General features: G+C 44.9%; 6 protein-coding genes across 6 annotated transcripts; 2 read left to right on the forward strand and 4 right to left on the reverse strand.

The window, feature by feature from the left end:
* Positions 1-511: 511 nt before the first annotated feature.
* INS49_002558 (uncharacterized protein) lies at positions 512-1,741 on the reverse strand (the record flags this gene model as incomplete). Its single annotated transcript, XM_043163367.1, has 2 exons — positions 512-590; positions 660-1,741. The coding sequence occupies 2 exons, from the start codon at positions 1,739-1,741 to the stop codon at positions 512-514; spliced, it is 1,161 nt and encodes a 386-aa protein (XP_043031873.1).
* Positions 1,742-3,976: 2,235 nt separating this feature from the next.
* On the forward strand, positions 3,977-5,081 carry INS49_002559 (uncharacterized protein; the record flags this gene model as incomplete). The annotated part of the gene is made up of 2 exons (XM_043163368.1): positions 3,977-4,253; positions 4,312-5,081. 2 exons carry the CDS (start codon positions 3,977-3,979, stop codon positions 5,079-5,081), a joined length of 1,047 nt encoding a protein of 348 aa, XP_043031874.1.
* Positions 5,082-7,515: 2,434 nt separating this feature from the next.
* Positions 7,516-9,221, reverse strand: INS49_002560 (uncharacterized protein; the record flags this gene model as incomplete). Its single annotated transcript, XM_043163369.1, has 2 exons — positions 7,516-8,134; positions 8,197-9,221. The coding sequence occupies 2 exons, from the start codon at positions 9,219-9,221 to the stop codon at positions 7,516-7,518; spliced, it is 1,644 nt and encodes a 547-aa protein (XP_043031875.1).
* A 1,613-nt stretch (positions 9,222-10,834) lies between these two features.
* Positions 10,835-13,656, reverse strand: INS49_002561 (uncharacterized protein; the record flags this gene model as incomplete). The annotated part of the gene is made up of 3 exons (XM_043163370.1): positions 10,835-11,348; positions 11,410-13,411; positions 13,482-13,656. The coding sequence occupies 3 exons, from the start codon at positions 13,654-13,656 to the stop codon at positions 10,835-10,837; spliced, it is 2,691 nt and encodes an 896-aa protein (XP_043031876.1).
* Positions 13,657-14,853: 1,197 nt separating this feature from the next.
* On the forward strand, positions 14,854-17,121 carry INS49_002562 (uncharacterized protein; the record flags this gene model as incomplete). The annotated part of the gene is made up of 1 exon (XM_043163371.1): positions 14,854-17,121. One exon carries the CDS (start codon positions 14,854-14,856, stop codon positions 17,119-17,121), a length of 2,268 nt encoding a protein of 755 aa, XP_043031877.1.
* A 1,037-nt stretch (positions 17,122-18,158) lies between these two features.
* On the reverse strand, positions 18,159-18,890 carry INS49_002563 (uncharacterized protein; the record flags this gene model as incomplete). The annotated part of the gene is made up of 1 exon (XM_043163372.1): positions 18,159-18,890. The coding sequence occupies one exon, from the start codon at positions 18,888-18,890 to the stop codon at positions 18,159-18,161; it is 732 nt and encodes a 243-aa protein (XP_043031878.1).
* Between the last annotated feature and the right edge of the window lie 6,741 nt (positions 18,891-25,631).

Consider the following 25,631-nt stretch of genomic DNA (forward strand, 5'->3'; position numbering starts at 1 on the left):
CCTTGTAAATCCAGGTTGATTGGTGAGAATTTTCGAACCAATTTCCCACTAGGGTCCCCAGCCTCGTGTTCCGGGCTGGTAACGTCTCTCAGCCTTGTCCATTCCTATGTCTCATTCACATGTCAGACCTTCGTCGGTCTCGGTACTCAAAGACCGGATGTGATCTCGCATTTTCGTGCTCCGTGATTTCAAATTCAAGACCAGGGTAATGTCACTGCCCACTGGGGTAGGTTTGATGATTTGAAGTAGGTAACCTCTGTATACGAGCTTCCAAGAGTTGCTGGTCTGGCCTCGAGACGCCTTACCATAGAGGTGACTATGGACACAGTGAAGTTTGATCACTCGCATATTTTAGAAGTAGTTGAGATTGAAGGTAAAGAGATCGTCGATTGGAGGCCAACTAAGAAAGTGTTCAATCTATCTGGAATATGCCCAAAGTGAACCTGAACGCCTGTGGAAACCCGTGCTCGAATGCTGTGATGCTTCGCCCCAATTGCCGCGAGTTCATTACTCATTTCCCAAAGTCAACCACCTTGGACCTGAATCCCTGGACCCAGGCCGACACCGCCTTCTGCGCAGTCTCCAGCGTCCTGTCCGATCAGGGGTTTGGTTAGTGGTCTGGAGGAGAAGGCGGCGGGGTGAGGTGGTGGTTGACGTACTGGGGATACGAGACGACCGGCGCGTACGGCACGGGGGCGGGCTCGTCGTCCATCTTGAGCTTCATGTCCCTGATCAGCTTGTGCCACGAGACGGCGCCGCGGCGGGCCAGCTCCTCGGGGACGTCCTTGTCGGTGTCGCCCATGCGGCGGTTGAAGAGCTCCAGGCTGACCCAGCCCTTGAAGTACAGCCTGTTGAAGATGGTGTCGCAGATCTCGCGGACGGGCAGGTAGGCGCCGTACTCGGCCTCCCCGTAGAAGAGGCGGCAGTTGCGGCTCCAGCTCATGCGGGAGGGCTGCTCGGCGCTGTAGAAGGCGTGGCCCTCGACGAGCGGCGCCGAGAGCCTCTCGGCGTCGACGACCTGGACGTAGAACACCTTGTGGATGTATGGCTTCATCTCCCTGACCAGCCTCTCCATGGACTGCCGGACTACCTCCTCGGCGTTCTCGCACTTTCCCGAGGCCGCGCAGGGGTCGGCGTATATCCTGCCCGCGATGTTGAAGCTGTCGAGGCAGAGGCCAAAGTTGTCCCTGTCGATCTTCTTCACGATCTCCCAGGAGGTCTCCCACAGGTCCGAGCGAGTTCCCCAGCAGAGGGACTCGTACACATATCGGATGGGAGGGGAGGCTGCTGCTCCGATGTCTGCGATTTTCTGCAGGTCGGAGACAATGAGGTTCATGTCCTCGGACACCTGGTCCGCGGGGAGGAATGAAGAGGGGACCTGGATCATGTCGGTTCCCAGCTCGTGGGCAAGTTCGATCCAGAAATATAATTTCTCGATCTGCTCCTCATGTGCTTTTCTGTCCACAAGGCCCTCGTAGTGTGCGAAGGGCTGCAAGCAGATGATGAACAAGTCGCGCTCGGCACAGAGAGCACGCACGTATCGTGCGGCCTCCAGCTGAGCTTCTTTGGAAGGGGGTGCCCCATTCCCAAAACGGGCGGTTGCCTCCTCATAAAAGTCTTCGAAGAACAGTTCGATCCCTTTGTAGCCGTATTTCTGGGCCATGTTGAGCTTGTGTGTGAGGGAGTGGCCGGCTGTGGCGCGCCCCAGCGACATGGAGGTGATTCCCAGCTGATACGACATATTGAGTGGTGTATTGTGAAATTTGAATCAGAGTGATGATGGTGAATTATATCCAGTAAAATAAATCACGGGATTAAAACTCCTCGCGGATAGTTGTTGTGTAAATCTGAGAAGAGAGTTTGCTGGCTTGTATACTTCAGAGACAATGTAAGCGAGGCTGTACAGAAAGCGGAAGATGTGTTGTAATGAGATAGATGTGATTGATGTGAAGAACGAGGCTGATGATTCTGATCGATACTGGAGGAGAAGGGAGGACTTGATCATTAAATACTCGAACTAGCCCAGCCCATCCCGCTCCCAAGTATGTGGTGACTCGCCCATAGACAAGACGCCTGCCACTCTCTGCCAGGGAGTAGGCACTCTATTGGCGCCGTTGGTCCTTGGGCGAGTCACCATGCAGTGTTGAGTAGGCAAGGAAGTGACATGGGATCATGAGACACAATCACCTACCTGGTTGACCTGAGGTCTCGTCGGCCATACCCGGAGCACGGCTCCCCGTCCTCGCTTAGCAGCAGCCTTACGAACGTCGAGCTCGTGCAGGCACGCGTGCGATAGAGTTACCTGTCATGCGATTGCCTTTCTGCTGGATCGAGATGCAAAAACCTTGGTCTAGACGAGTCAGCCAGGGACGACGTCCTAACTCTATCTTGATATGGGTGCTCACGGTTGCGACTCGTGGACGGCGTCGGTTCACGAGGATACGACGGGCAAACGAGACGATATTTTGTTTCAGACGCAGCTTCCTGGGGACGCAACTTGTTGATCGTGAATCAATATTGTGAAGCGCGCGGTCGGCCGGAGGACAATAAGGTTCTACCACGATGGTGACATGTCAGACAATGCGTTTTATTGGGCCATTTCCAAGTCGACTTGCCTTCAATGTCTCGACTTGTGTCACTAGGACGTGATTACTGGTTTGATGGGACGGATGTGTAAATGACTAGATACGTATTGAGCAAGCAGAGGCTGTACCTATGTATACAGGCCACAGCTGCCCAGCACACATTAATAAGCCCCACGGGAGGCCATCCTTGTGTATCGAGATTGATCGCGCCATGACGGAACACACAAGATCCCCTTCTCGTGCTGCCGAAGATAAGCGTGTGTGGCAGTGAGTATTTCTTCTTCCAGACATGAGACACTGGTTGATGTGTGGGTGTGCCAGTGGTAAAAGTGATAGCCTGGTAATACCGGTGATGTCAACCCCATAACGGCCGGCTAAACGTTCAATAGACCCTGCCGAGTGTTGGCCTGGGCATGGACTAGACCACAGTAGGTGTGGCCCGTAGTAGCTGGTGGGCAAATCGGTTTCTCGGGGGATACAAGATGGTCCGGCTTACACAAGATGGAACAGTGGCCTGGTGACACCCATTTCGGGCATAAGGAGTGTGATGGGGTCTTGCTAGAACAGGCTAGCCCTCTTTTCCGGAACTGCCTGAAAAAGTCTAGACCGTGAGAGCGTCTCTAGTCAGTCGCCCTACTCCTTTACTCGAGCAACAGAATTAACCTCTCGGTGTCCCCAAATCGTAGAGAGACATAGACAAGAATTCTTATCAGATGTTCAATGATTCAGATCATTCTCAAGGAGAATTTGTTGCCAAGCATTGTTATCAAGGCCCTTGAAGTTGTGGTCAAGTTCGGATTCGAGACAACCTGGCTGACCAACTTGGCCGTCAATGAATGGTCGGGACTCTGGTCCACATTCGCTCCCCAGGGAAGGAGCCCGCGTGGGGTTCTTCTCCAACAGCTCGCTAGTGGATTCCACGGTAATAAGTGGAGGCTGAAAAGTCTTTAACCCCTGCGGGAAAGCATTCACCAGTACGACTTACAGACGCGAATTATTACGAGCAGTCGCGTGGCACTGCGTAGTTCCAGATTAGCGCTCGGCTGCACCATTTCGGAACATGGACCATCCATCCCTTTCTTGTGGATCGGATCATCCGTTATAGTCGGGGAACTGGCTAAAGACCTCGGCGGCATTTCGACATGTCCCCGACACGTCGGAAGAAGGAGTATAAGGATCCGGATGGGGTCCATTACTTTACTCTATTTGTACAATCAGACTTCTCAGAGCCGCCCCTATTTTGTTGACACAGTCGCGCCTCTTTCTGTCTGCAGACTAGCCTTCAGCCTCTGAAGATCCGACATATCGGAAGCTCCCCTCACCCGAGTCAATCCAGTGCATTTCCGCGTATGCCTCATTCTATCAGCTTGGAACGCCCCTCCACCGGCATCATGGCGACCATGACCGTGTCCTCCACCACCACAGCCACAACCACCACACCACGTAATGCCCCACGGCGCAAGGTGCAACAGCCACCAACAAATGTGCCAAAAGTAGATCACCTAGACAGACATGGCTATCTTTTTGGCCAGAAGATCACAGCGTCCATGTCTCCACTGCTACACGATGTTGTCTACCAAGAAATCGGACTGAACTGGGAGCAAATACGGCTGGACTCGACAGACATGGACCTGTTCCTCCAGCTCCGCCAGCACCCAAAGTTCTATGGTATGGCCCATCTCGCCCTTGTTTGACATGATAAAACTCGCTCTAACCCAGAAGACAGGCGCGGCAGTAACAATGCCACACAAAGTCGCCATCATTCCACATCTGGATGAGCTGACGCCAGAGTGCCGCGCCGTGGGCGCCTGCAACACCATGTACATCCGCGACGAGCCAGACGCCTCGTCGCCGACCGGCTTCAGGCGGGTCTTCTGCGGGACCAACACGGACGTCGTCGGCGTGCGCGAGTCGTTCCTGCGCAACATCCCCGCCGACAGGCACGACTCGGTCTTCCGGGGGCGGCCGGGGCTCGTCATCGGCGGCGGCGGCGCGGCGCGCTCGGCCGTCTACGCGCTGCGCAAGTGGCTCGGCGCCACGAGCATCTACCTCGTGAACCGCGACAAGGCCGAGGTCGACGCCGTCGTCGCCGAGTGCTCGGAGCGCGGGTACGGCGACGGCCTCGTGCACGTCGAGACGGTCGAGCAGGCGCGGGCGCTCGAGGGCGCGGGCGCCATCGTGGCGTGCGTGCCCGACTTCCCGCCCGTGACGGAGCTGGAGAAGCAGGCGCGCGCCGTGACCGAGGTGTTCCTGGGCGAGAAGGAGCACAAGGGCGCCATCCTGGAGATGTGCTACAACCCCACGCCCTTCACGGCGCTGGGCAAGCTGGCCGAGGACGCGGGCTGGCAGGTGATCCTGGGCACGGAGGCCATGATATACCAGGGCATCGAGCAAGACCGGTACTTTACCGGGCGGAGCACGGAAGAACTTCCGGTGCAGAAGGTGAAGGAAGTGATCGACGCGCAGGTTGCGCTGAGAGCCAAGGCACAGTCATAGGGGTGCGAACTAGAGCGCTTGGCCGGTCGTCTCGAGAAAGGTGGATAGACGGGCATTTGCTTCTTCTAGAATAAACACCGACACGGGCTGCATATCTGTCACACGAGATACCATAATAGACTCGGGTACCAAGACAATGGCACTCTCAAACGCTCAGAGTAATGTGATGGCCTTACAAGTGTTACACAGAGTGCGACGTTACCATTTCGGGTGACCTTCCTTGCTACGCGTAATTCCTTGCGAGTGCATCACGGGGCAAAGCACGTATGTACCACAAATCATGTCTCTAAATATATCCCAACGGCTTTCTTTCAAGGTTCGCTGGGATAGCTGAGCCCCGATGTATTGTGTTGTTACATTGGATGGTATTTCACCCCCAACCCACGACGCTGGACTATTCCGATGAACCCCAACGCGCATGCAGCCCATAGAAGGGTATCAAATGCACATGCGCATGCAACGCTCACCCTGCATCGGAGTAGGGCTCCGACTCCGGGACGGGACTTGTTCCCACCTTGCGATGCAACATCCCACGTCTCTGGACCTATTTCAATATGACGGCATCTAGATGGGCCTGGAATGAGACTTGAATGTGAACATGGAAACACTGAAGATATTACACCGAGTTCAGTACACATGGGCTTGACAGCCCCGATGTTCAGCTTATAGGTGACCCATCCCATGCTGCATCGAGTCCAGCGGTCCCTCTAAGACATCGAAGCCAAGCCAGCCAGCGTGTTGAAACCATGCGTCCTAGAATCACGAATGTATTTGTCCGTGCCCTGATAAGCAGTCACATTTAGTTCCAAAACAGTGGTGGTAAATCCGTTCACGTGCGTAATCCAATACTCAGGCTGGTGTGCCAGCAACCCACCCAGGTTCTGCGAGTTCAGCAGCATCCGAGCCAAGGAGTAGTCATTACGCCGAAGCACAGTGTAGAGATCGCTCCGAGGCCATCCACACGGGGGCATGCAGCTACGGTTATGCCGGCGCCAAGGGAGGGGCCTTCGACGGTGATGTTGTGGGTTGGCTGGGCATTACTTGTGCGCCAAATGCTCCAGCAAGATGGTGTCACCAGCGATGCCATGTCAGGTCTTTCCGAATCCGTCGTGGGCTTTGCTTTTGTCTGCCAGAGCAAAGCACGAGCTCCTTCATACCTGCCGTGCCCACAGAGGTGTCATCATGAGCCTCAATCTCTATCTGGACAGGCTCCGTCACTGCAAATGCTCAGGCACCAGAGAGCCACGGTCATCGTAACGAGCTGGTCCGGCCCATGGCGGGTCCAGTTTGAGGATTTCCCCATAGCTGCTTCACTCGCCACAGGTGACATGATCTGCGGGCTATTCACGGCGCGAAGTAGCCTGTTCGGGCAAACAATCGCCTCGGGCGTTAAAGTTCCTCCGCGTAGGTTCTGAAGGCAAAATGCCGAGCACAGCTCTGTCCGTCTCGTGTTTCCCAGCCCCGGTACTGGACAATGACTCGCTGTCCTCGAGCTCTCACGGCTGAAGAGATAACCGGTCCAGACTTCCGCGGTCACGGCCGCGGAATGTGTTGAAACCCAGTGCAATTAGTGTAATGTCACGCATCAAGGGCCTCATCCAGCATCCTTTCAAAACATGGATGACTGATCACCATCTAACAGCGCCTCGGAATCAGCCTTTTAACTCCCCGGTGGAAACTCCTGACTCTGATTTTGCAGGTTGTGGCGTCCGGCTCTACAGACAAGGGCCTGCATTGAGAGTTCTCGAATAGCACCCTCGGACTGTGTGAACAAAGAAGGGCGTCAGGGAAGCCCGCTCGCGCCAACACGACCTCCTCCCCACGGAAGGGATGTCTTGGATTGTAGAGAGAGAGGGGAGGTGAGCAAGACTCGAGCGAGGTACGCGTTGACCGAGGAGCGTTCCTGCCAGCAGTGAATTTGAGAATGACATGAGCCGGGTTTGTAGCAGAGGTGGAACAGTCACTTCACGGAGTGTGGTGGATCTCGCACAAGCTGGAAAATTCACCGACCCGGTAAAAACACATTACCTTGCCTTGGAAATACTTCCAATCAGTCTGTCACGGCCTATAAGGCCAGGGAGGTGGAATGCTATGCGATTCTCGAGCACTCCCGCTGGTCTTGACGGCCAGCGAGATACGGTTCTACGTGAAGTTGAGCCTGGTAGAGATTGAGTGTTGTCGATGAGAAAATCAAGGCACATGATTACCTGTGGGCCCTGTATGCGACAATGGCTCTCATGTCACTTGGAAAGTAGCATTGACAAGTCATTGATCACTGGAGCATGGATCATCATTCTTTTGTGTAAAGAACATTGCTCATGACGCTCTAGTCCAACCTCGCTCGCCAGATATACAATTAAAAAGAATAAAAGATGGTATCACACACACCAAGACAGACACGCCCGCTGCAAAAAAGGACCGAAACCCAAGTTATTTACGCCATGTCCCTTTTCAGGTCCGTGTCCTCGAGCTGGCTGACACCAGCCTTGTCCGATTCCTCTCCCATGTCCAGATCGCCGGCGTTGCGCCTGAACTCCTCGTCGTGTATCCTGAGCTCCTCCATGATGACCTTGTTGGCCTTGCGCACGGGCTTGATCTCGAAGAGCCTGTCCATGGTCTCGAGCGGGATGGACTTAGTCTCGGGGACGAGGAAGAAGACGAAGACGGCCGAGCAGATCATGAGCGAGGCGAAGAACATGTACACGCCGTAGTCCATGGCGAGGAACATTTGCGGCGTGAAGCGCGAGATGATGAAGTTCCAGAACCAGTTGGACGCCGCGGCCGAGGCCTGGCCCAGCGACCGCGTGTTCTGGTCGAACATCTCCGAGTTGACCACCCAGGGCGTGCCGTTCCACGAGGGCGTGTAGAAGGCCGTCCACAGGTAGAAGAAGAACATGGCCGCGATGCCGCCAGAGGACAGCTTGCCCGAGGTGTTGGGGTTGCCGGCCGGGTCGGCCACGCAGATGTATGCGCCGATGATCCACATGCAGACCGAGCCTCCCAGGCCACCGTATATGAGAAGGTTGCGTCGGCCGAAGTTGTCAATCATGTACCTATGAGCAGGTTAGTTGCTGAAGCTCGGAAGTCAGGAACGTCGGAGAAACATGAGACTTACAAGAGCCAGATGAAGGTGAACACTGTCTTCACGCAACCAAACACACCGGTAGTCAAGAAGGAGGTGTTGGTGCCCGTGACACCGAGGCCCTTGAAGACAGTCGGGCTGTAGTAGTTGATGGCGTTGATACCGGAGCCGTTCTGCCACAGGAAGAGCATGGAACCGAGGAAGAAGCGCCACTGCACCTTGGGCTGCTTGAGCGCGGCGAAGGGCTTGAAGAAGCCGGCGCCGACGTCCCTGCGGTACCTGTCGAGGTCCTCGTCGATGTAGCTGACCTCCTCGACGATGTAGATGTCACTGGGGCTGAGGTTCCTGATCCAGCAGAGGTTCGCCATGCCCTCCTCGCGCTGGCCCTTCATGAACAGCCAGCGGGGCGACTCCTTGATCCAGAAGGCGCCGAACAGGAGCAGGCCGCCGGGGATGAGCTGGACCGCGAAGGGGATCAGCCACTGGGCGTGGTTGGCCGGAAGGGTTGTGTTGACACCATAGTTGATCCAGAAGCCGACAAGGCCTCCGATCTGCCAGCCAAGCTCGTAGATGCCGACCAGGCGGCCACGGATGGCGGGAGGAGACAGTTCAGAGATGAAGATGGGCACCATGTTGCTGGCCCCGCCGACACCGATACCGGCGAGGACACGGCCGGCCAGGATGAGTCCGAGGCCGCGGTCTCCATTGGCGCCGAGCATGAGGCCGGCGCCGAGGTTGAAAACGAGGGCGAAGACGAAGAGGGACTTGCGGCGGCCGAGGAAGTACGAGGTGATATAGGCGAACAGGGAACCGAAGAAGGCGCCGGCTTGGTAGACGGAGACGATGTTGGCCTTGACCAGTGCCAGCCCTTCCTCACTGTAAGAGTCAAACCTGAACTCGTCCACAAAAGAAGGAAGAGAAAGCGTCGTGCCGATGAAGGCAGAGTCGTAGCCGATCATGCATGATGCGAAGGAGGCGATGGCGGCGGTGGTGTAGACGCGCCAGTTGTACACGGCCTTTGGCGTGGGCCGGTCCTCCTTGAGTTCCAGCAGCGTCATGGTGTTCAACGGAGACCTGTCTCTCTTTTTCTTTGCAAGGCAAAAAAAGAATTGGAAGAGACGAGGGTTAGTTGGCTGGGTTGGTGAGGCGCACTGAGGAGTGGGTCGCCAGCGAGGTTGGTGGAGGCAAGGGACGGTTGATATATGAAAATATTTCCCTGCAGCCGGTGCCAGGGGCTCATTCGTTGAAAGGGGGAATCTTGCGGGACCGTGGAGTCGGTATCGGTATTATTGACTATCCCAGGAATACCCCCACAGCAAACACGGGGTCCCCAGAGTCTCGCAGTCTGGCCTCGTCCATACTCCAGACAGACCGACGCAACCATGGGGTATACATCTATCCGATCGTGCACTCCCTCTTGTGGCGTTCTGCTCTCGTCTTCTGCGGTTCGGATGAGGATTGAACCAGGCGGCTGCGAACGGCCACGGCCCCAAGCCAAGGCTTGTCCGCTAAGTAGGGGCCTGCTGACTCGTCGAGGAAAGTCGACTACTACCGGTTGAGAACCCCCGCATCCTGGCATGCGTGAATTGCTCGAACAGTAGACCGGTAGTCGACCCCACAACCCGGGGGGAGTCTGGGGGAGGTCTGGGGGAGGTCAGCCGTATGCATGTCTGTGCAGCGAGGTCCAAAAACCCGGGCGTGCCCACGCGAAGTGCTGACGTATCGGAAGCAGAATGTTCTTCAGCAGGAAGCCGACGAGGGGCTTGGTGTCTTAGTTGGGGAAGAACACTTAGCCGTGCTGACCGTCTGCTTGGGCCGGCAACCTTGGCGATCTGTCTAGCGCACGCCGGGCTTCCTGGCTATTTGACTGGTTCCCACCAGCTGACCAGTCGGCATAATAATCTGAGATCGTCTGGGGAGATAACAGGTTTCACTGTGGGAAATGCCAATGCTGTGGGTGTGGAGGCGGGAAAACTTACTGCAGACTGCCAATCTTTGCATCACCATCCGCCGTCGGCAACCAATCGTCTCGGCCCTACATCCGAAGTCATCGTGGTGCCGTCCAGGTCGACACATTGAAGCCACGTAATAAGTCAACCAAAAGTGATCCCGGCTCTTCGGGTCCATCTCGGCTTCCGAACCTCGCCTTCATTCAGTCAATTGTGTTCTCTGTCAATCCGTGGCAGAACGGCTGGTGATGTAGTCCAGTAAAACAAGATTATGTGCGCATCCTTCCATGCATGAGGAGTAAAACTGACAAGACATGAACACTGTCCATTTTCGCATGGGGTATTTGTGTGGTCGATTTGCCTTGCCAACATTTCATTGGGAGCATTGAAAAGGCAAGCATGCCCAGAGAATACCGTACACTTGGTCTTGATCTGTGGGCTCGGGCAGATAATTGAAATGACTTGACTGTATGGCAATCCCCACGTACACATCTTGCAATATGTGCACTCGCCGTGGATCTTGCGGGTATATTTAAAACGTATCTCTATGCTGTTACGCGAGACAGCCTCCTGTTGGCCGATCTCGTGGGAGATGATCTCCCACAGGCCATTTTCCTGTAACAAAAGACCCCTTGACCACACCGGAAGACGGGTTGGGGATCGACCGCCTGCGGTATGAAGACTCGCACACGGATGCGGGCAAGACATGATTGGAGCCCATCTCATGGCTCCTGCTCTACGATATTTTCTATTCGAGGCCTGAGGTGGGCAGGGTGCCGGCCCTGCTCATCCGTGTACGCCCTGAAGACCTCCCGCCGCATAAAGCGCCGCGGTGCTCGGCGGCCTGTGAACAGTTCGAACTGCGCAAACCCCTGCTCTGGCAGGATGTCAAGGCCGTCCATCGTCACCCAGCCTCGGTGGGCTTCTCGGTGGCTCTGGTCTAACAACGGTGTGTGTAATGTCTTGTAGGCGAACTCGACCACCACGCCTCCCGTCGGGCTGTCGAGCCACTGTGGGGGCAGGGTGAAGTCGGGAGCCGGCGTGTCGCCGACGCCGTGGCCAGGTATGGCGGAGACAATTATCGTGGGCTGTCGCCATGTCTCGGGCCACGGTTCTTCCCTCGACTTGAGGATATGGAAGCGGGTCTCAACCTCAGTGTCGGGGCTAAATAGGGGTAAATCGTCCCTCGCTAGTAGTTTTGTGAAATGTCCGACAAGTTTTTCCGCGTTCGAATATCTGTAGCGTCCAATGTCAGAAAATGTTGGACAGTTCCGGTGCTATCGGATGCAAGACTTACGTGCGATTTAGTACGCAGATATTTTTCACTCCCATCTGGAGCATCGCGTACACGGCGGCTCTTGCCATACCACCCGCCCCAACGACAAGGCCACAACTCGTGGACCGCACTGCGTTGGCGGGTGAAAGGCCGCGGCGTATACACGCCCTGATGCCAATCCAATCCGTATTCTCCCCATACAGTGCCTTTATAGGCCCGGCCCGATTCCGGCAATGGAAGAGACGGGCGTCCTCAGGAACAGTTCCGTCCTCGTTCAGTGCTCGGATTGGTATCAACGTATTGACAGCCCCGATCGCCTTCGCGTGCTTGCTCAAGGAATGTGTGATGCTAATTATTTCGACCTTGAAAGGGAGACTGATGGAGGCGCCAGCGAAGTATGGGTCCATCACAACCTCCTGGAGGCTCCGAATTGACGAGGTGCTGTGGGGTCGGTAATGGTGGGGGATCCCGAGAGCCTTCAACGCAGCGTTGTGCATCCCTGGGGATAGACTGAAGGACACATAACCGCCAATGACGTAGAGATTCATAGGGTCAAACACAAATGACGAGTAGAGACTTCGCGTTGCCTGGAGGGCGGTGATAGAGGGATACGGATACACTTCCTCCTTGTCGTGACCTCCGCTTGTAGCTGAGCCAACAGGGAGAACTGAGGTCAATACTTGGTTGAAACAGGAAGAAGTCTTCCCTTTCCTCCCAGTGTTGTATGCAATGACAGGTAGCTTCGGTTCGCCCAAGTCATCGATTCTCGTGCGTAGAGTGCCAATGTCGAAGCTCTCTTGGTGGTGGCTAGCGACCCGCGATAGTCGGGTCAGGTCACAGCCCAGATCCCGCGCTTTTTGGTATGCCCGGAGCCAGGAGGGATCCATCCACGACGGCGCTGGTTCCCTACTTAATTGTAAATTGCCGATGAGTTTTGAACGACCTTGAGACATGCGGATTTGTGCAATGTATTCTTCCTCCAGCCGTAAGTCGACCGTCATGTACTCCACAGCCATGCGCAGACCGTGTTGTAGATACACCAGATACAGGGACTTCCACGCAGCATCGTGCAATGCTTGCTCGGGGAAAACGACATGGTAAAGGATAGGAATGACGAGGTTTCTCCGCATGTCGCCCAGAGCCCTACTAATGTTACTTGCGTGTTCAGGACTGAGGCCATCTTTGATTATGCCCGGCGCGGAGGGTGAAACGAGGTCGTCGACCACAATCTCGATGGCATCTGCGCCGGTCTCAATGTCTTCGATGTCTATTTTGTTGGCCAACAGGGAGGAAAGCGGAATCGAAACCGCGTAGGTGAACTGTCTTTCTTCGGTGGGGATGGACGCCAAGGGAAAGGCGGACTCTATGAAGGGAATGGCTCCCTTGGGCAGGATAAGCGACAGGAATTTCAGGAAATGTCTCTCGGCCCTTTTGAGAGTAAGGTAGGGCGCAGGCGACTTCTTGTCGGGCGCGGTTGTCAGGCCGTCGGGCGAGTTGGCCTTGGTCTTTTCCGTCATGTCCTCGGAGACGTTGAAGAATTCAAAGTGGCTGCACCTCCGGAAGAAGAGGCCACTGGCGTCGAGCAGGGTCTTGAGCCTCGCATCGTCGGGTATTCTGAGGTGATGTTTGATGGCTTGTGTGTCCCGCACGATGTATATGATTGGGTGTATGTGGCTGTACTCTCGTAGCAGGGCCTGGACATTGCGCTCCATCCAGGAGCACACAATGATGGTATTCTTGGAACAGCGATGGAACAGATCCTCCAGAACGTCGGCCTGGCGGCTGTGGTAGCTGGTCAGGCCATGCTTCTTCTTGAAGACCGGGGTGGGGAGGCCATTCATGTCCTGGAAGGCTCTCTCGGCGTCCATGACCTTGCGCTTCATGGCGCCTGAGGCGATGATGGCCAGAGTGGACTTGCCGGCGCCGCGCAGCCCGGTCAGGACTATGGAAGCATCGGAGTCGAAAACCCTGGAGGTAGAGAATTCTGGTGAGTGCGGAGGGGAGCTCGGGGCAGAACGAGAAGCTGTGTGTCCGGGTTAACAGTCATGGACGGTGAGCGTGGACGACAAGGAGCACGGCCCGACATGACATACCTCTGGACGGTGAGCCGGCCGGAGTCGGCGGAGAAGGCTCATATGCGTTGACGATATGGCTCAAGAAGGGGCTCAGCTTTCTCGAGACGGGCTGTCGCTGGGCATCATCCCAATCGTCGGCGGCGGCGGCCATGGTGGCGAAGTTGCGCTTGCTGCCAGCCATGACAGACGCCATCTTGACCTGCGCGCCCGGAGGGGCAAGGCGGGTGGGTCTCACGCGACGGCCATGTGCTTATGCTGGCGATCTTGCTCGTGAGAGAGGAGGTGAGGGCGGGCTTAAGTTTCGAGTCCGAGTATTGAATGTGTGAGTACTGGGGGTGAGGCCGAGTTGAGGTTCGGGATGCAAGGTTGCGGGTCTGCTCAGTCGAGGGCTGCGCATCGCCCACCACAGCACGGCACAAGAAGCGGGCCAAGGGCAGAAAGAGACAGGTGAGAGTCCTCCAAGCTCCCTCGGCAGCATTCGCGGCTGGAGCAGCTGAGCAGCCAGAGAGCAGTGATGACACAGAGGGATGTGTAATACTGGAAGCAGGCCAGTCACAGACTAACCAGCCCCGTGCAAGGTGAGGACAACAGAGACTTGCGAGACTGGCAAACCCCGACAGACGACGAAGGCCCGACGGGTAACGGCGTTGGCGAGAGCGGCGCCCACGAAAAGGACCCTGTGCAGTCAGGAATCCAGAATGACGACCGGTGTGGGGCCGCGGAACTGGCCGCGGCTTTGAGTTTCGTGTGCGAGTGCAGGGATCCGGGCTGGGCGGGGTGGGACAGGTGGGATGAATTGTAAGGCGGGTGGGGAGCCAGGGGTTAAAGAATTATCCTCTGCCTGTGTGCCGGAGGAATACGCTCTTCCCCAGATCCGATCCACAACGTGTCTGGTCTGGCTGGCGTCTGTCTGGCTCCTTCCTGCTCCTCCACAAGCCCACTCTCTCACACGCGCAGCACACGCCAACGCAGCCTAGCCCCAGTCCCGCTTCCAGGCACACACTAGGCTGTCACACCTCCTGCAGTGGGTTGTATTGCTGACCTACATACAGCAGAGAGAGACCCTGTGCCGTCGACCCCATTGTGTCACCGTCGGCTGCCGAGGTCGGTTCGATCCGACGCAACGCCGTTCAACCCAATTGATCCAACCACTCACCCACCGGGCAATTCATTCGCTCACCACCCCTTCCCACTTCCTCCATTACGCACTGCTCACTCGGCCGGACGAAACCTGCGGATGAATGCCAGTCCAAGCCGTCTCGCCCTGCTGCGCATCACCATGACACGGAGATGAGATCGCCAGGGGAACACCACGCACACTTGGGCACGACGTGCTGCAGCCACAGCCACAGCCACAGCCACAGCCACTAGCAAGCAGTAGCAGCTTGCGATGCCTCCCAAGCGGAAATCAACCACCGAGGCCGACAATCCACCCTCCGCCACCGCGAGCCCCGCCAACTCAAATCCCACCTCGACCCGCGACGCTCCCCTCAAGCGCCAGCGCGTCTCCCGCGCCTGCGACCAGTGCCGCGCCGCCCGCGAGAAGTGCGATGGCATCCAGCCACTGTGCTTCCCCTGCGTCTCGCAGAACCGCGCCTGCACCTACGAGGCCAACCCCAAGAAGCGCGGCGTCCAGACCGGCTACATCAAGACCCTCGAGGTCGCCCTGGCATGGCTCTTCGACAAGGTCCCCGGCTGCGAGGACTCCCTCGATAACCTGCTGATGCACGAGGGTGGCCAGGGCCAGAGCCTGCTGGTCGGCAAGGACTCGGAAAAGTCCAACCGCCTGCACAAGAGGTGGAGGAGGAGCAAGGTCCACAAGGGCATCGACCGCATCCTCTCGGGCGGCGGCGTCTCCCAGCCACGTGTCGAGTCCGAAGACGCCGACAGCGACGCCGAACAAGCCGACAAGGCGTCTCTCGTCGTCCGCGGCCAGACCCCAACCGCCGGCCCTGAGCCGCCTCCGACACACATCGATGGCCAGGCTGTACCAGACGCGCCAGGGCCCTTGCTACTACCACCCAACCATTGGAGACTCATCGATATCTACTTCAGCTACACGCATTGCTGGTTCCCCATCCTCGAGAAACAGGACCTCTTGAAGACGGTCTACCTGTACACCCCGGAGGGCATTGACATCCAGCGCAACAGTCCAGCATCCGCCGCTCATGCCGAGCTCTGGGCTGCCATGGCTCTGGCCTCTTACCAGAACCTGTCAAGCGTGAAGCTTTCTGCCAACAACCCCTCTCTTGATGATAGGTACTCCCCGGACAAGCTCTACAACATTGCCCGGACTCTCGTGCCTTCCGAAGAGGGCCAATTCGAGATTCAGCACGCCAGGGCATTGCTTCTTCTGGCGCTGATTAGTGTCGGCAAAGGCCAGAAGACGTGCGCCTGGATACTGGTCGGCCTCGCTCACCGCATCGCCCTGGATGTCTCAGACCTCCATCTGGGCGACGAGCGGTTTTCGCGGAGAGTGACAGCAACGCTCATGGGGTGCTACATTCTCGATACCCTCATTTTCGTCCATCGCAGAGGCATGCCCAGCCTCGAAACAGCAGGCATACTCGAGGGAATGAGTATTCCAGAGGACAATCTGGATGAGTGGCAGCCGTGGGCGCCATGCGATGGCTTCGGCCAAGGCTTTTCCGGGCCGGCCACCCTTTCGCGAAGCCCAGCCTACTCATTAACCACTTTCAACCAGCTTTACGACGTCTTCAAGTTTCTACGGAAACGTTCGGTGCATAGACAGAACGGCCGTGCCCCGGAGAATCCCGCAGAAGTAACGATGCTCCTGCATCAGACAATAAAACCGCGCCTGCCTTTTGGCAACTTTATAGTAGCTCGAGATTCGAGCTCCGCCACCATACCATCCGCTTATGTTTTAAGGGTCTTGTTCCTGTGGGTCAGCGCATTGCTTAATTCGGCAGAGTCGCCCTGTGCTCTCATTCTAGAATCCATCGAGCAGTACCTGGCTCAGTTCGGCCCTTGCGGCGCACCAACCTTCTTCGCAACATGCTTAGCCATGCTGGGCCAGCACAGGAGCTTCGCCGACCTCAACTCACAGAGCAGGGAAAGGTGGCAGTCTATCAAGGTCATGCTGATCATGATCTGGAGCCCCGCCGGGAACAGGCTTTCCAGCGAGCCCCGCCCAGGCTCTGCCGTCTCAAATCCTGCGGGTGCATCGAATGCATCCATGGCCTCGTCATTGCACACATCCAAAAGCATGCCGACGGGCACAACAACAGGCTTCATACCAACGAACCGCCTCCAGACTCCGACACTTGCATCAAAACACCGCCCAAGCACATCCTCTTTCATGATGGGCCAATTCTCCCCATCCGCACAGCCAGCCCTCAACCAGACGGGCAGCCCACAGGTGAACAACGCGAACATGAACGCAATGGACACCAATACTATCATCCACGGCGGCCACGGGCCGCGGAACATGGGCCAACAGCCCCACGCCAACCCAGGCGCCGCGCACCGCGGCAGCTTCGGCGGGGCCTCACTAGACTACGATGCCATCCTGGACGACCTGTCGTCCATGGACTACATAGACCGCGTCGACGCGGACCCGCAGTTCATGGCCAACCTGGGGTTCGCCCCGGGTTGTGATATTTCTGAGATATTGAACCGGGAGTTCGGGGCAATATGATCATACATACAGGCGCAACGCGACGGTTTGAACGGCTTGTACTTGCCCGGGTCTCTCCTGGCCCGTTGTTTATATATGCTCTACTGTATGCGTGAATATAATGCATAAAAGCTACTTGAAATGCTTAATCGTGAGGTTTGCGATTTTATGCCTCCTCTCCCCCTTCCTAATTGAGGCGTGCCGTTCCAATCCGCGATTTACCCACAAGTGCCTAAAGCGGGTGCCCATGAATGAAGGTGACCGAGACATTGAGCACCGTCGTAATGATACTTGCCATGGCCTACTATGCGGTCTGGTCCCCAATCTCCACGTTTGAGCAGGAGCTGCACACAATACAATTCCTCCCTCTTCTCCCCGCTCTCCAGCGCGCTCTCGCTCTTTCGCTTGGACGCGGTAGTTACGCCCCGCGTTCCTTCAAGGTTTCAGCTGATTGCACCAATGGTCTGTGTACAAGTCATGGCCAGCCGGCAGGTGAACTTTGATGGCTCATTGGACCGGGGAGCATACGAGGTTTTGATGTGTTCATTATGCTTGCACCTGATCTGCTGGTGTCGTGCCTGATCTATGTATGAGGAAGGGTAAACTTCGGCTGATTGAGCAAGTTGTTACCTGCTGGTCCCTGGCCGAAGATGCTGGCACCGGCATTTTACATATCTCAGAATCATTCTCCCCTTGATCCCATCGGACATCCGAGTGCCACGGTTTCTCTTCCCTTGGGGCACCTTCCTGGCCACCTCGGACGTCTTCTCTGGCACCTCGTATGGACCATCACGGCATGCATCCGCCTTGTTGTGCTTGTCCTGTGTTGTGTTATGTTACAATATTCTCCATCTACCCCGTTGAGACACCCGGAGTAGGCACGCTGCCCACCCAGAGGCCAAGCTCATCCAGCCTTGATGTATGCTCGCTTGTCGTCTAGATCTGCGAAATGCAGTTTTCTGAGGAATTTTCGGCGTCTTCCAAATCGGCCGCGGTATTTCCACAACCTCTTGCTCCCAAAGCCTGCGTCAACAGCCGACTTCGTCCTCATCAAGCTCTTACTCATCTTCCACGTCGTCAGGAGTGGCCCGGTCGCGCATGTCAACGAATGCTTCCTCCGCTGGTCGCTGGGGCCGGGGAATTCCTAGCTCGTCGAACGCCAGGAGGTAGTTGTCCCAAGTCATGAAGTCTAGCGCTCTCTGCATGGCAGCCTCCATGCGCGGTTTATCATTCATGGTTGTGGAAGCGACAGCCCGGAATACCTCGCTGCAAGTGGAATCGGAAAAGCACACCATCGCCCTGACGTCGTCGACGGACAGGTCTTTGTCGTCGGCGCGGACGACAAGGACCTGGTTGGTGTGAGGCAGCCCATCACGGGGAAGACTGAAAAAGTAATGAGGCAACTCACCCTTTGTGCTCTTGTGCAGACTGCGCATGAGGGCCGTGGCTGGCCTACAATACGGTGATGGGTAATCCGCAAGTTCCTCGTGCAATTGGGCCAGCCGCATGATGACACGAAGAGGCCGGCCGACGCGCTTGGAAATGGGCGAGATGTCTCCATTCAGCTTGGCCTTGAGCCCGCGGATCGGGTGGTCGGCGGGCACAGTGACGACCGTGTAGCGCTCCGACCCGTTCTTGACGTGCACGTCACCGACGATCTGAACCCCCTTGATAGCGTCAACACGCCAGTATTTCCCAGCGTCTGGGGGAACTGCTGGTGTCGCGCGTCCGTAGAGGGGATGCTGAGGATAAATGGCGAACCAGTCGAGGGCGTGACGAAAGTCGGCCATCGTGACGCTCGTGGGATCGATGCGTCGAACGATGATGTTGCCAGCCCAGAAGTGGGGCGGATACTCGGTTCCAGTCGCCTTGACGGAGGTCAGGATGGATTTGTTGGCATTTGATCCTGTTGGCAAGTACGACCCTCGCACTTAGAAGGCTACTTTAGTTATCCCCTCCAGGGCACGTAGCCTCTCAAAACTTAAATAAAACAACATTAAAACATAATTGCTTCCCATATAATTATTATACATACAAGAAACCTATTAATACTAATTAGTAATTATAGGCATTATAAATTAATAAGGTAAAAAAGGTAACCTTATAAGGATTTCCTTAACCTAAAAATTATATTCTCCTTATTAATAAGCGCTATATAATAATAATTACTTCTTTAAGCCTCCTTATATTATTAAATTCCTTAAATAAATATTATAAAAATTAAATAAACTAAATAGTATTTTTTATAATATTTATATATATATTTATTATTATTTAAGAAATATATATTTATTATATATAAAACTTTATTAAAAATAAACTTATCTTTAAATTTTCTTTAAAACTTAATAAAACTTAATAAAGCTTTATTTTATTAATAAATAAAACTTATAATTATTATAATTATTAAAGCTAATATAATGTTATATTATAAATAAATATAAATTATATATTATGCTTTTAATTAATATAAAAAAACTTAATAATAAAAAAAAGCTTTAACTTTTAAAGCTTAAAAGAATTAATAACTTTTTCCTTTTAATAATTATAACTTACTTATTATTAAATTATTATTATTAACTTACTTTTAAATATTACTTATTTTATTAATATTTCTTTATTTTATTAATTTTACTTTTTATAATATTTATTATAAAAACTTATAAAAATAATTAATAATATTAAAAAGCTATTAATTTTTATTAAAAGGTATATAATTAATAAAATATTTATTTAAACTTTAATTAATTTAGCTTATTATAAATATATTAACTTAAAATTATAATTTATAACCCTTATATAAAAAGCATTAATAAAATATTTAATTACTTATTTAATAAATACTTTAATAAATTATATATAATAAAATCTTTATAATAATAACCTTTTTATTATTTATTATAAGAATTATATAATATAAATATAAGCAATATTTAAAGCATTGCTAAATCCTTACTAATAATACTTAAAACTCTTTCTTTAAATGCAAGGCATTTATATAAAATATAATAATTAACTTATAATATTATAATTAATTATTATAACTTAAGTTAAAGAAAAATTAAAATAAATTAATAATAAGCTTTATAATGCCTTATTAGCCTTAAAATTAAGCATAAATAAATATTATATATAACTTTAAAAATAATAATTATAAGCATAATCCTTATAAAAATTATAAGTAAGCTTTAAATAATAATAATTATTAAGAAAATAATTCCTAAAATAATATTTATTACTATTATTAACTTTAAGTATATAATTATAAAACCTAAACTTAATAATGCAATTTATTAAAAACTAATATAATTAATAAGGCTTATTATTATTAATAAAAAAATAAAGATAAAGCTTATATTAAAAATATATATTATATTTAATATAATCTTAAGCTGCTTTAAAAATGCCTTTATTAAATAAAAAGTATAACTTATATAAAACTCTTTCCTTATAATATATTTTTAATAAATATTTAAATTTAATAAAGTTAATATAATTTATAAAAACCTTTAATAATTCTTATAAGTATATTAAGAATTTATATAATTTATTAAATAATAAAATAAAGATATTTTTTAATATTTATTATTATATTAAAATTTAACTAAGTTAATTATATATAGTTTTTCCTTAAATATTTAAAGATTAAGCTAAGGCTTATTATTTTTATTTTATAAATTAAATTAATATATTTATAATAATATACCTTAAAATTAAGATATATTTTAATATAAATTTTAATTATTAATATTATTATATAAATTAAATAATAATAATATTTATAAAAATAAAAGTATAAAACTTAAATAAAGATTTATATAAGGTTTTATATTTAATATTTAATAAATTATAACTTTGCTAATAAGCATTAAGCTAAAATTATATTAAGAAGGATAATTTAAAAATAATGGTAATTAAAGCTTATAAAGAAATTCTTAAGTTAAAAATAGCTTTTTTTAAGCTAATTTAATTATATAAAAAGTTATTTTTAAACTTAAGATTTGCAATAAAAATGTAACTTAATTATATAATTATAATTTATATTATAAATAAAATCTTAAATTAATTTTATATTAATTATAAATATAATAATTAAAAGCTAAGGGAAGGATAATAATTATAATCTTAGGTATTTTAAGGAAATTAAAGATTTAATTAATTAAACTTAAGTTATTTAAGCTTTAAGTAATTAAGATTTTATAGCATTAATTATAAAGCTTAAAGTAATAATATTTATAAAGAAGAAAAAGGAGGATAATCTTAAAAGAAAAGATATTATATTTATAAAAAGGAAAGATATTAATTAATTAAATATTTAATTAATAAGCAATATTTAATAAGAAGAAGCTATTTAATATAATGTAAATATAAAGGTTATAATAATAACTTTAATATTTTTTTAAATAAGTTTAAGGAATATAAAATAAATAATAAAGATAAATTTTATAAATATAAAGATAAATGGAATTAAGATAATAATTATAATAATAATATATATATTATAAAGATAAAACTTAATAAGAAGATTTATTATATAAATATTAATTTCTTAGTTAATAAAGCATTTATATATTAAATTATAAGAAATAATATCTTTTAAATAAAGATAATTATTATAGCTAGCTAATTTATCTTAAAGAATAAATATAATTAAACTTATTTTTAAGGAATTTTGCTAAATATAAAAATATTATTAATATTTATAATTAAATAAAAGCAATTCTTTATATTATAATAAGAAAAATTAAAGTATTAAATTAATATAATTGCTATAAAAAAAGTTAAAATTAAATTTAATAATAAAATAATTATTAATTTATTTAGCATAATGGAGATTTTTACCTTAATTAATTATATTAACTTTTATATTATTTAAATATAAACCTTATTTTTTTGCTTTACTTAGTAAATATAAATAAGCTTTAAATATATTATAATAATATTATAAATAAAATAATTTCTTTTAATAATATAATTATTATATTAATACTTAAAAAATAAGGTTACTTATGATTTTTCCTAAATTAAATTATTAATATTATATATTTTCTTTTAAAAATAAAAATAAGAAAATTCTATTATTACTTTAAATATTTATTAATAAATTAATTATATTAAATGCTTAAAAAGGTTAATAATTTAAATATTAATAAATAAATAATAATAAAAATTAAGAAAATATATTATTATTATTAAATAAATAAATTTATATTTAAGCGTTTTAAGTTTATATTATATAATAATTATAAATTTAATTATAAAATTTTAATTAATATAATATATTTAAGTAAATGCTTAGTTCTTTATATTATGGATTAAGTTATTGTTTTTTAGGAAGTGAAATTCTTAAAATTTATATTTATAAAGATTGCATAATAAATATTATAAATGCTTTAAATTAATATATATTAAGAACTATTAAATATTATTAAATATAACGTAAGAATAAACTTTGCATCTTTAGAATTTTATTTAAAGGTATAAATAATAAGAATTAAATATAAATAGGTTTTTATAAAGGTATATTAGTTTATTAAGAAAGTTAAGAGATATTATTAAGCTTTTAAATAAGTATATAAAATCCTATATATTAAATTATATAATAGCATAAATAATAATGCTATTTTATAAATAGTTATAAAAGCTATTAATAATATTATTAAATTAAATAAATTAATTTTTATATTTTTAGTTTTTAATGCTTATTTATAAATATTATATAAATTATTATTATTATTATTAATATAAAATTAAGTAAAAATTATTTTAAAGGCTATAAAAATATTATAAAAAATTATAGCTAAATAATAAGTATAAAATGCATTAAATATTAAAGTTAAACTTATCTTTAATATAAAATACTTATTATAATATAAAGTTTATATATAAAAAGAAAGAAAAGGATAAAAGAGTTTATATAAAGTTATTATTATAAATAGTTATAATATAATTTTAAATATATTAAATAAAGCTGCAATATTTAAGTTAATAATTATTTAATTATATTATTAAAATAATAATAAGGAAATGCAATATTTATAAGTAAAAAACTTAGCTATAAAACTTTAAATGCAATTTATTATATAATTATTATTATTAAAGATAAAAAAAAACTATATTATTATATATATCTTAAAAAAAGAAAATAAAAATTATAATTTAATAATTAAATTAAGATAAAATAAAATTATTATAATATTAAGCTTATTATTTAAAAAGTTTAATAAAATGGAAATTAATAATTTTATTGCTAAAGATATCTTTTAAAGTTTTATATAATATAAAAGGTAAAAGGTAAAATTATAAAACTATATAAAAAATCTTAATTTATTATTTAAGGTTATAATAATAATAAAAAGGGATTAATTTTAATATAAAGCTTAATTATTTAAAAAAATAAATTAATAAATAATCTTTATATTTACCTTTTTATTAATTTTAAAAAAAGGCATAATTTTTATATTTTAAGATATTACTTAAGCCTACCCTTAAGTAAAGTTAAAATTATATAAAATAATTCTTATAAAGCTATTAAAGAAATTAAAGAATAAATACCCTTTAAGCATAATTATTTATATTATTTAACCCTTATATAATATAGCAAAATTTGGTATTTATTAATTTAATATATATTAAAGATATTATTAATAAAAGCTTAAGATAAATTGCTTTATATATAATCCTTATTTAATAATTATAAAGCTTGCATAATCCTTTAGGATAATAAATATATAAATAAATAATATATTAATTTTATTTATATTAAAATTTTAAAATAAGGAAGAGATTAAAATAAAAGCTATAAAATTATAAGGAAAATTAAAATAAAAGCTAATGCTTAAAAACTTAATAAATTATAATAAAGCTTATATAATTATAAATATTATTAGCTTAATTATTATTTATTAAAAAGGATAGGTTAATAAACTTATAATTATTAATGCAATAATTAAAGACGCTCTTTAAAAATACTTTAAATAAAAAGCTTATAAAGTATATATAGCTTTAATTTATTAATTAAAAGCTTTATATAATCTTTTAATAATTATATAAATATAAAACTTAAAAGCAAAAAATTATAAAAGCCTAAATATATAATTATTATAATAAATAAATAATGCTATATAAGGAATTAAATATATGCCTTTAAATCTTAAAATAATAAAACTTTTTATATTTATAAATAAATTATTTATAAATAATTAAAACTTAATATCTTAACTTAAATATATTATTATTTTTATAAATAAGATTTATAAGGAAATTAAGGAATTTATAATAATAAGCAATATTCTTTATTAATTATTAATAAAGTATAAATATATTACTTAAAATATATTAATAAGCAAAATTTATAATATAATAAATAAAGTAAATATTGAAATTTCCTTAGCTATAATAATTAAGATAGCTATAAAATAACTCTTATTATTAAATATACCTTTAATTATTTATATAAACTTATATAACTTATATAAATACCTTATAAAGCTAAGAATAATAAAGGAAAAATGCCTTATAATTAATATTATATTATTATAAAAATTATATAAGATAAGAAAGATTATTAAAGTAAAGTAAATAAATAAAAAGAATAATCTTATTAATATAATAATAAAATTAACTTTAAATATTATATTATAAAAGCTTATTAATAATAATAAGCTTTATATATAAATAAATAAGTTAATTAAGAAATTTAAAATAGCTCTTTTTTATTAAGAAAGGAGCAATTTATTATTAATACCTTTTTCTTTTAACTTTATCGCTATTAACTGTAAAACCTTATACTTTTTAAACTTAAACCCTTAATATAAACTTTAATCTTTTATACTTTAATTAAAACCTTTTTAATACCTTATTATATATAAAGATAACCTTATAATTATTAATATTATTAATAATTATTATTTTAAAGTTAACCTTATTATTATTATTACTTTTTATTATTATTTATTAATAATAATATTAAAATTAACTTTTATTAAATTTATTTATAACTTATTAACTTTTTTTATAATTAAAGAATGAATTAATAATTATTATATAATAATTATAAAGCTTTATATTATAAATATTTATTTTAATTATTAAATTTTTATAAAATCTTTTCTTTTTTATTATAATAAAAAATATTAATAATAACTTATAAAAGTTATTTAATACTTTTATTAATATACCTTATGAAAATAATAATAATAAGTAAAATTATTTAATAAATATTACATTTATTGCTTACGCTAAGAATATACTTAATATAATTATTGCTATAATTATCGTTAATATAATTAATATTAAAGGTAGCCTTATTGTAATCCTTAAATAAAATTAAGATTTCCTTATAAATATTGTAATTATAATCTTAATTAATAAGATAAATATTATAATTATAATCTTAATTAATAAAATAAATATTATAATTATAACTTTAATTAATAAAATAAACATTATAATTATATTCTTAATAAGCAATAAGATAAAAATTAAAATTATTATTAAGGTTATAAAAAGGGCTAAAATTACCTTAATTA

This window comes from Diaporthe citri (genome assembly GCF_014595645.1).
Source record: "Diaporthe citri strain NFHF-8-4 chromosome Unknown scaffold_1, whole genome shotgun sequence".
NCBI lineage: Eukaryota > Fungi > Ascomycota > Sordariomycetes > Diaporthales > Diaporthaceae > Diaporthe > Diaporthe citri.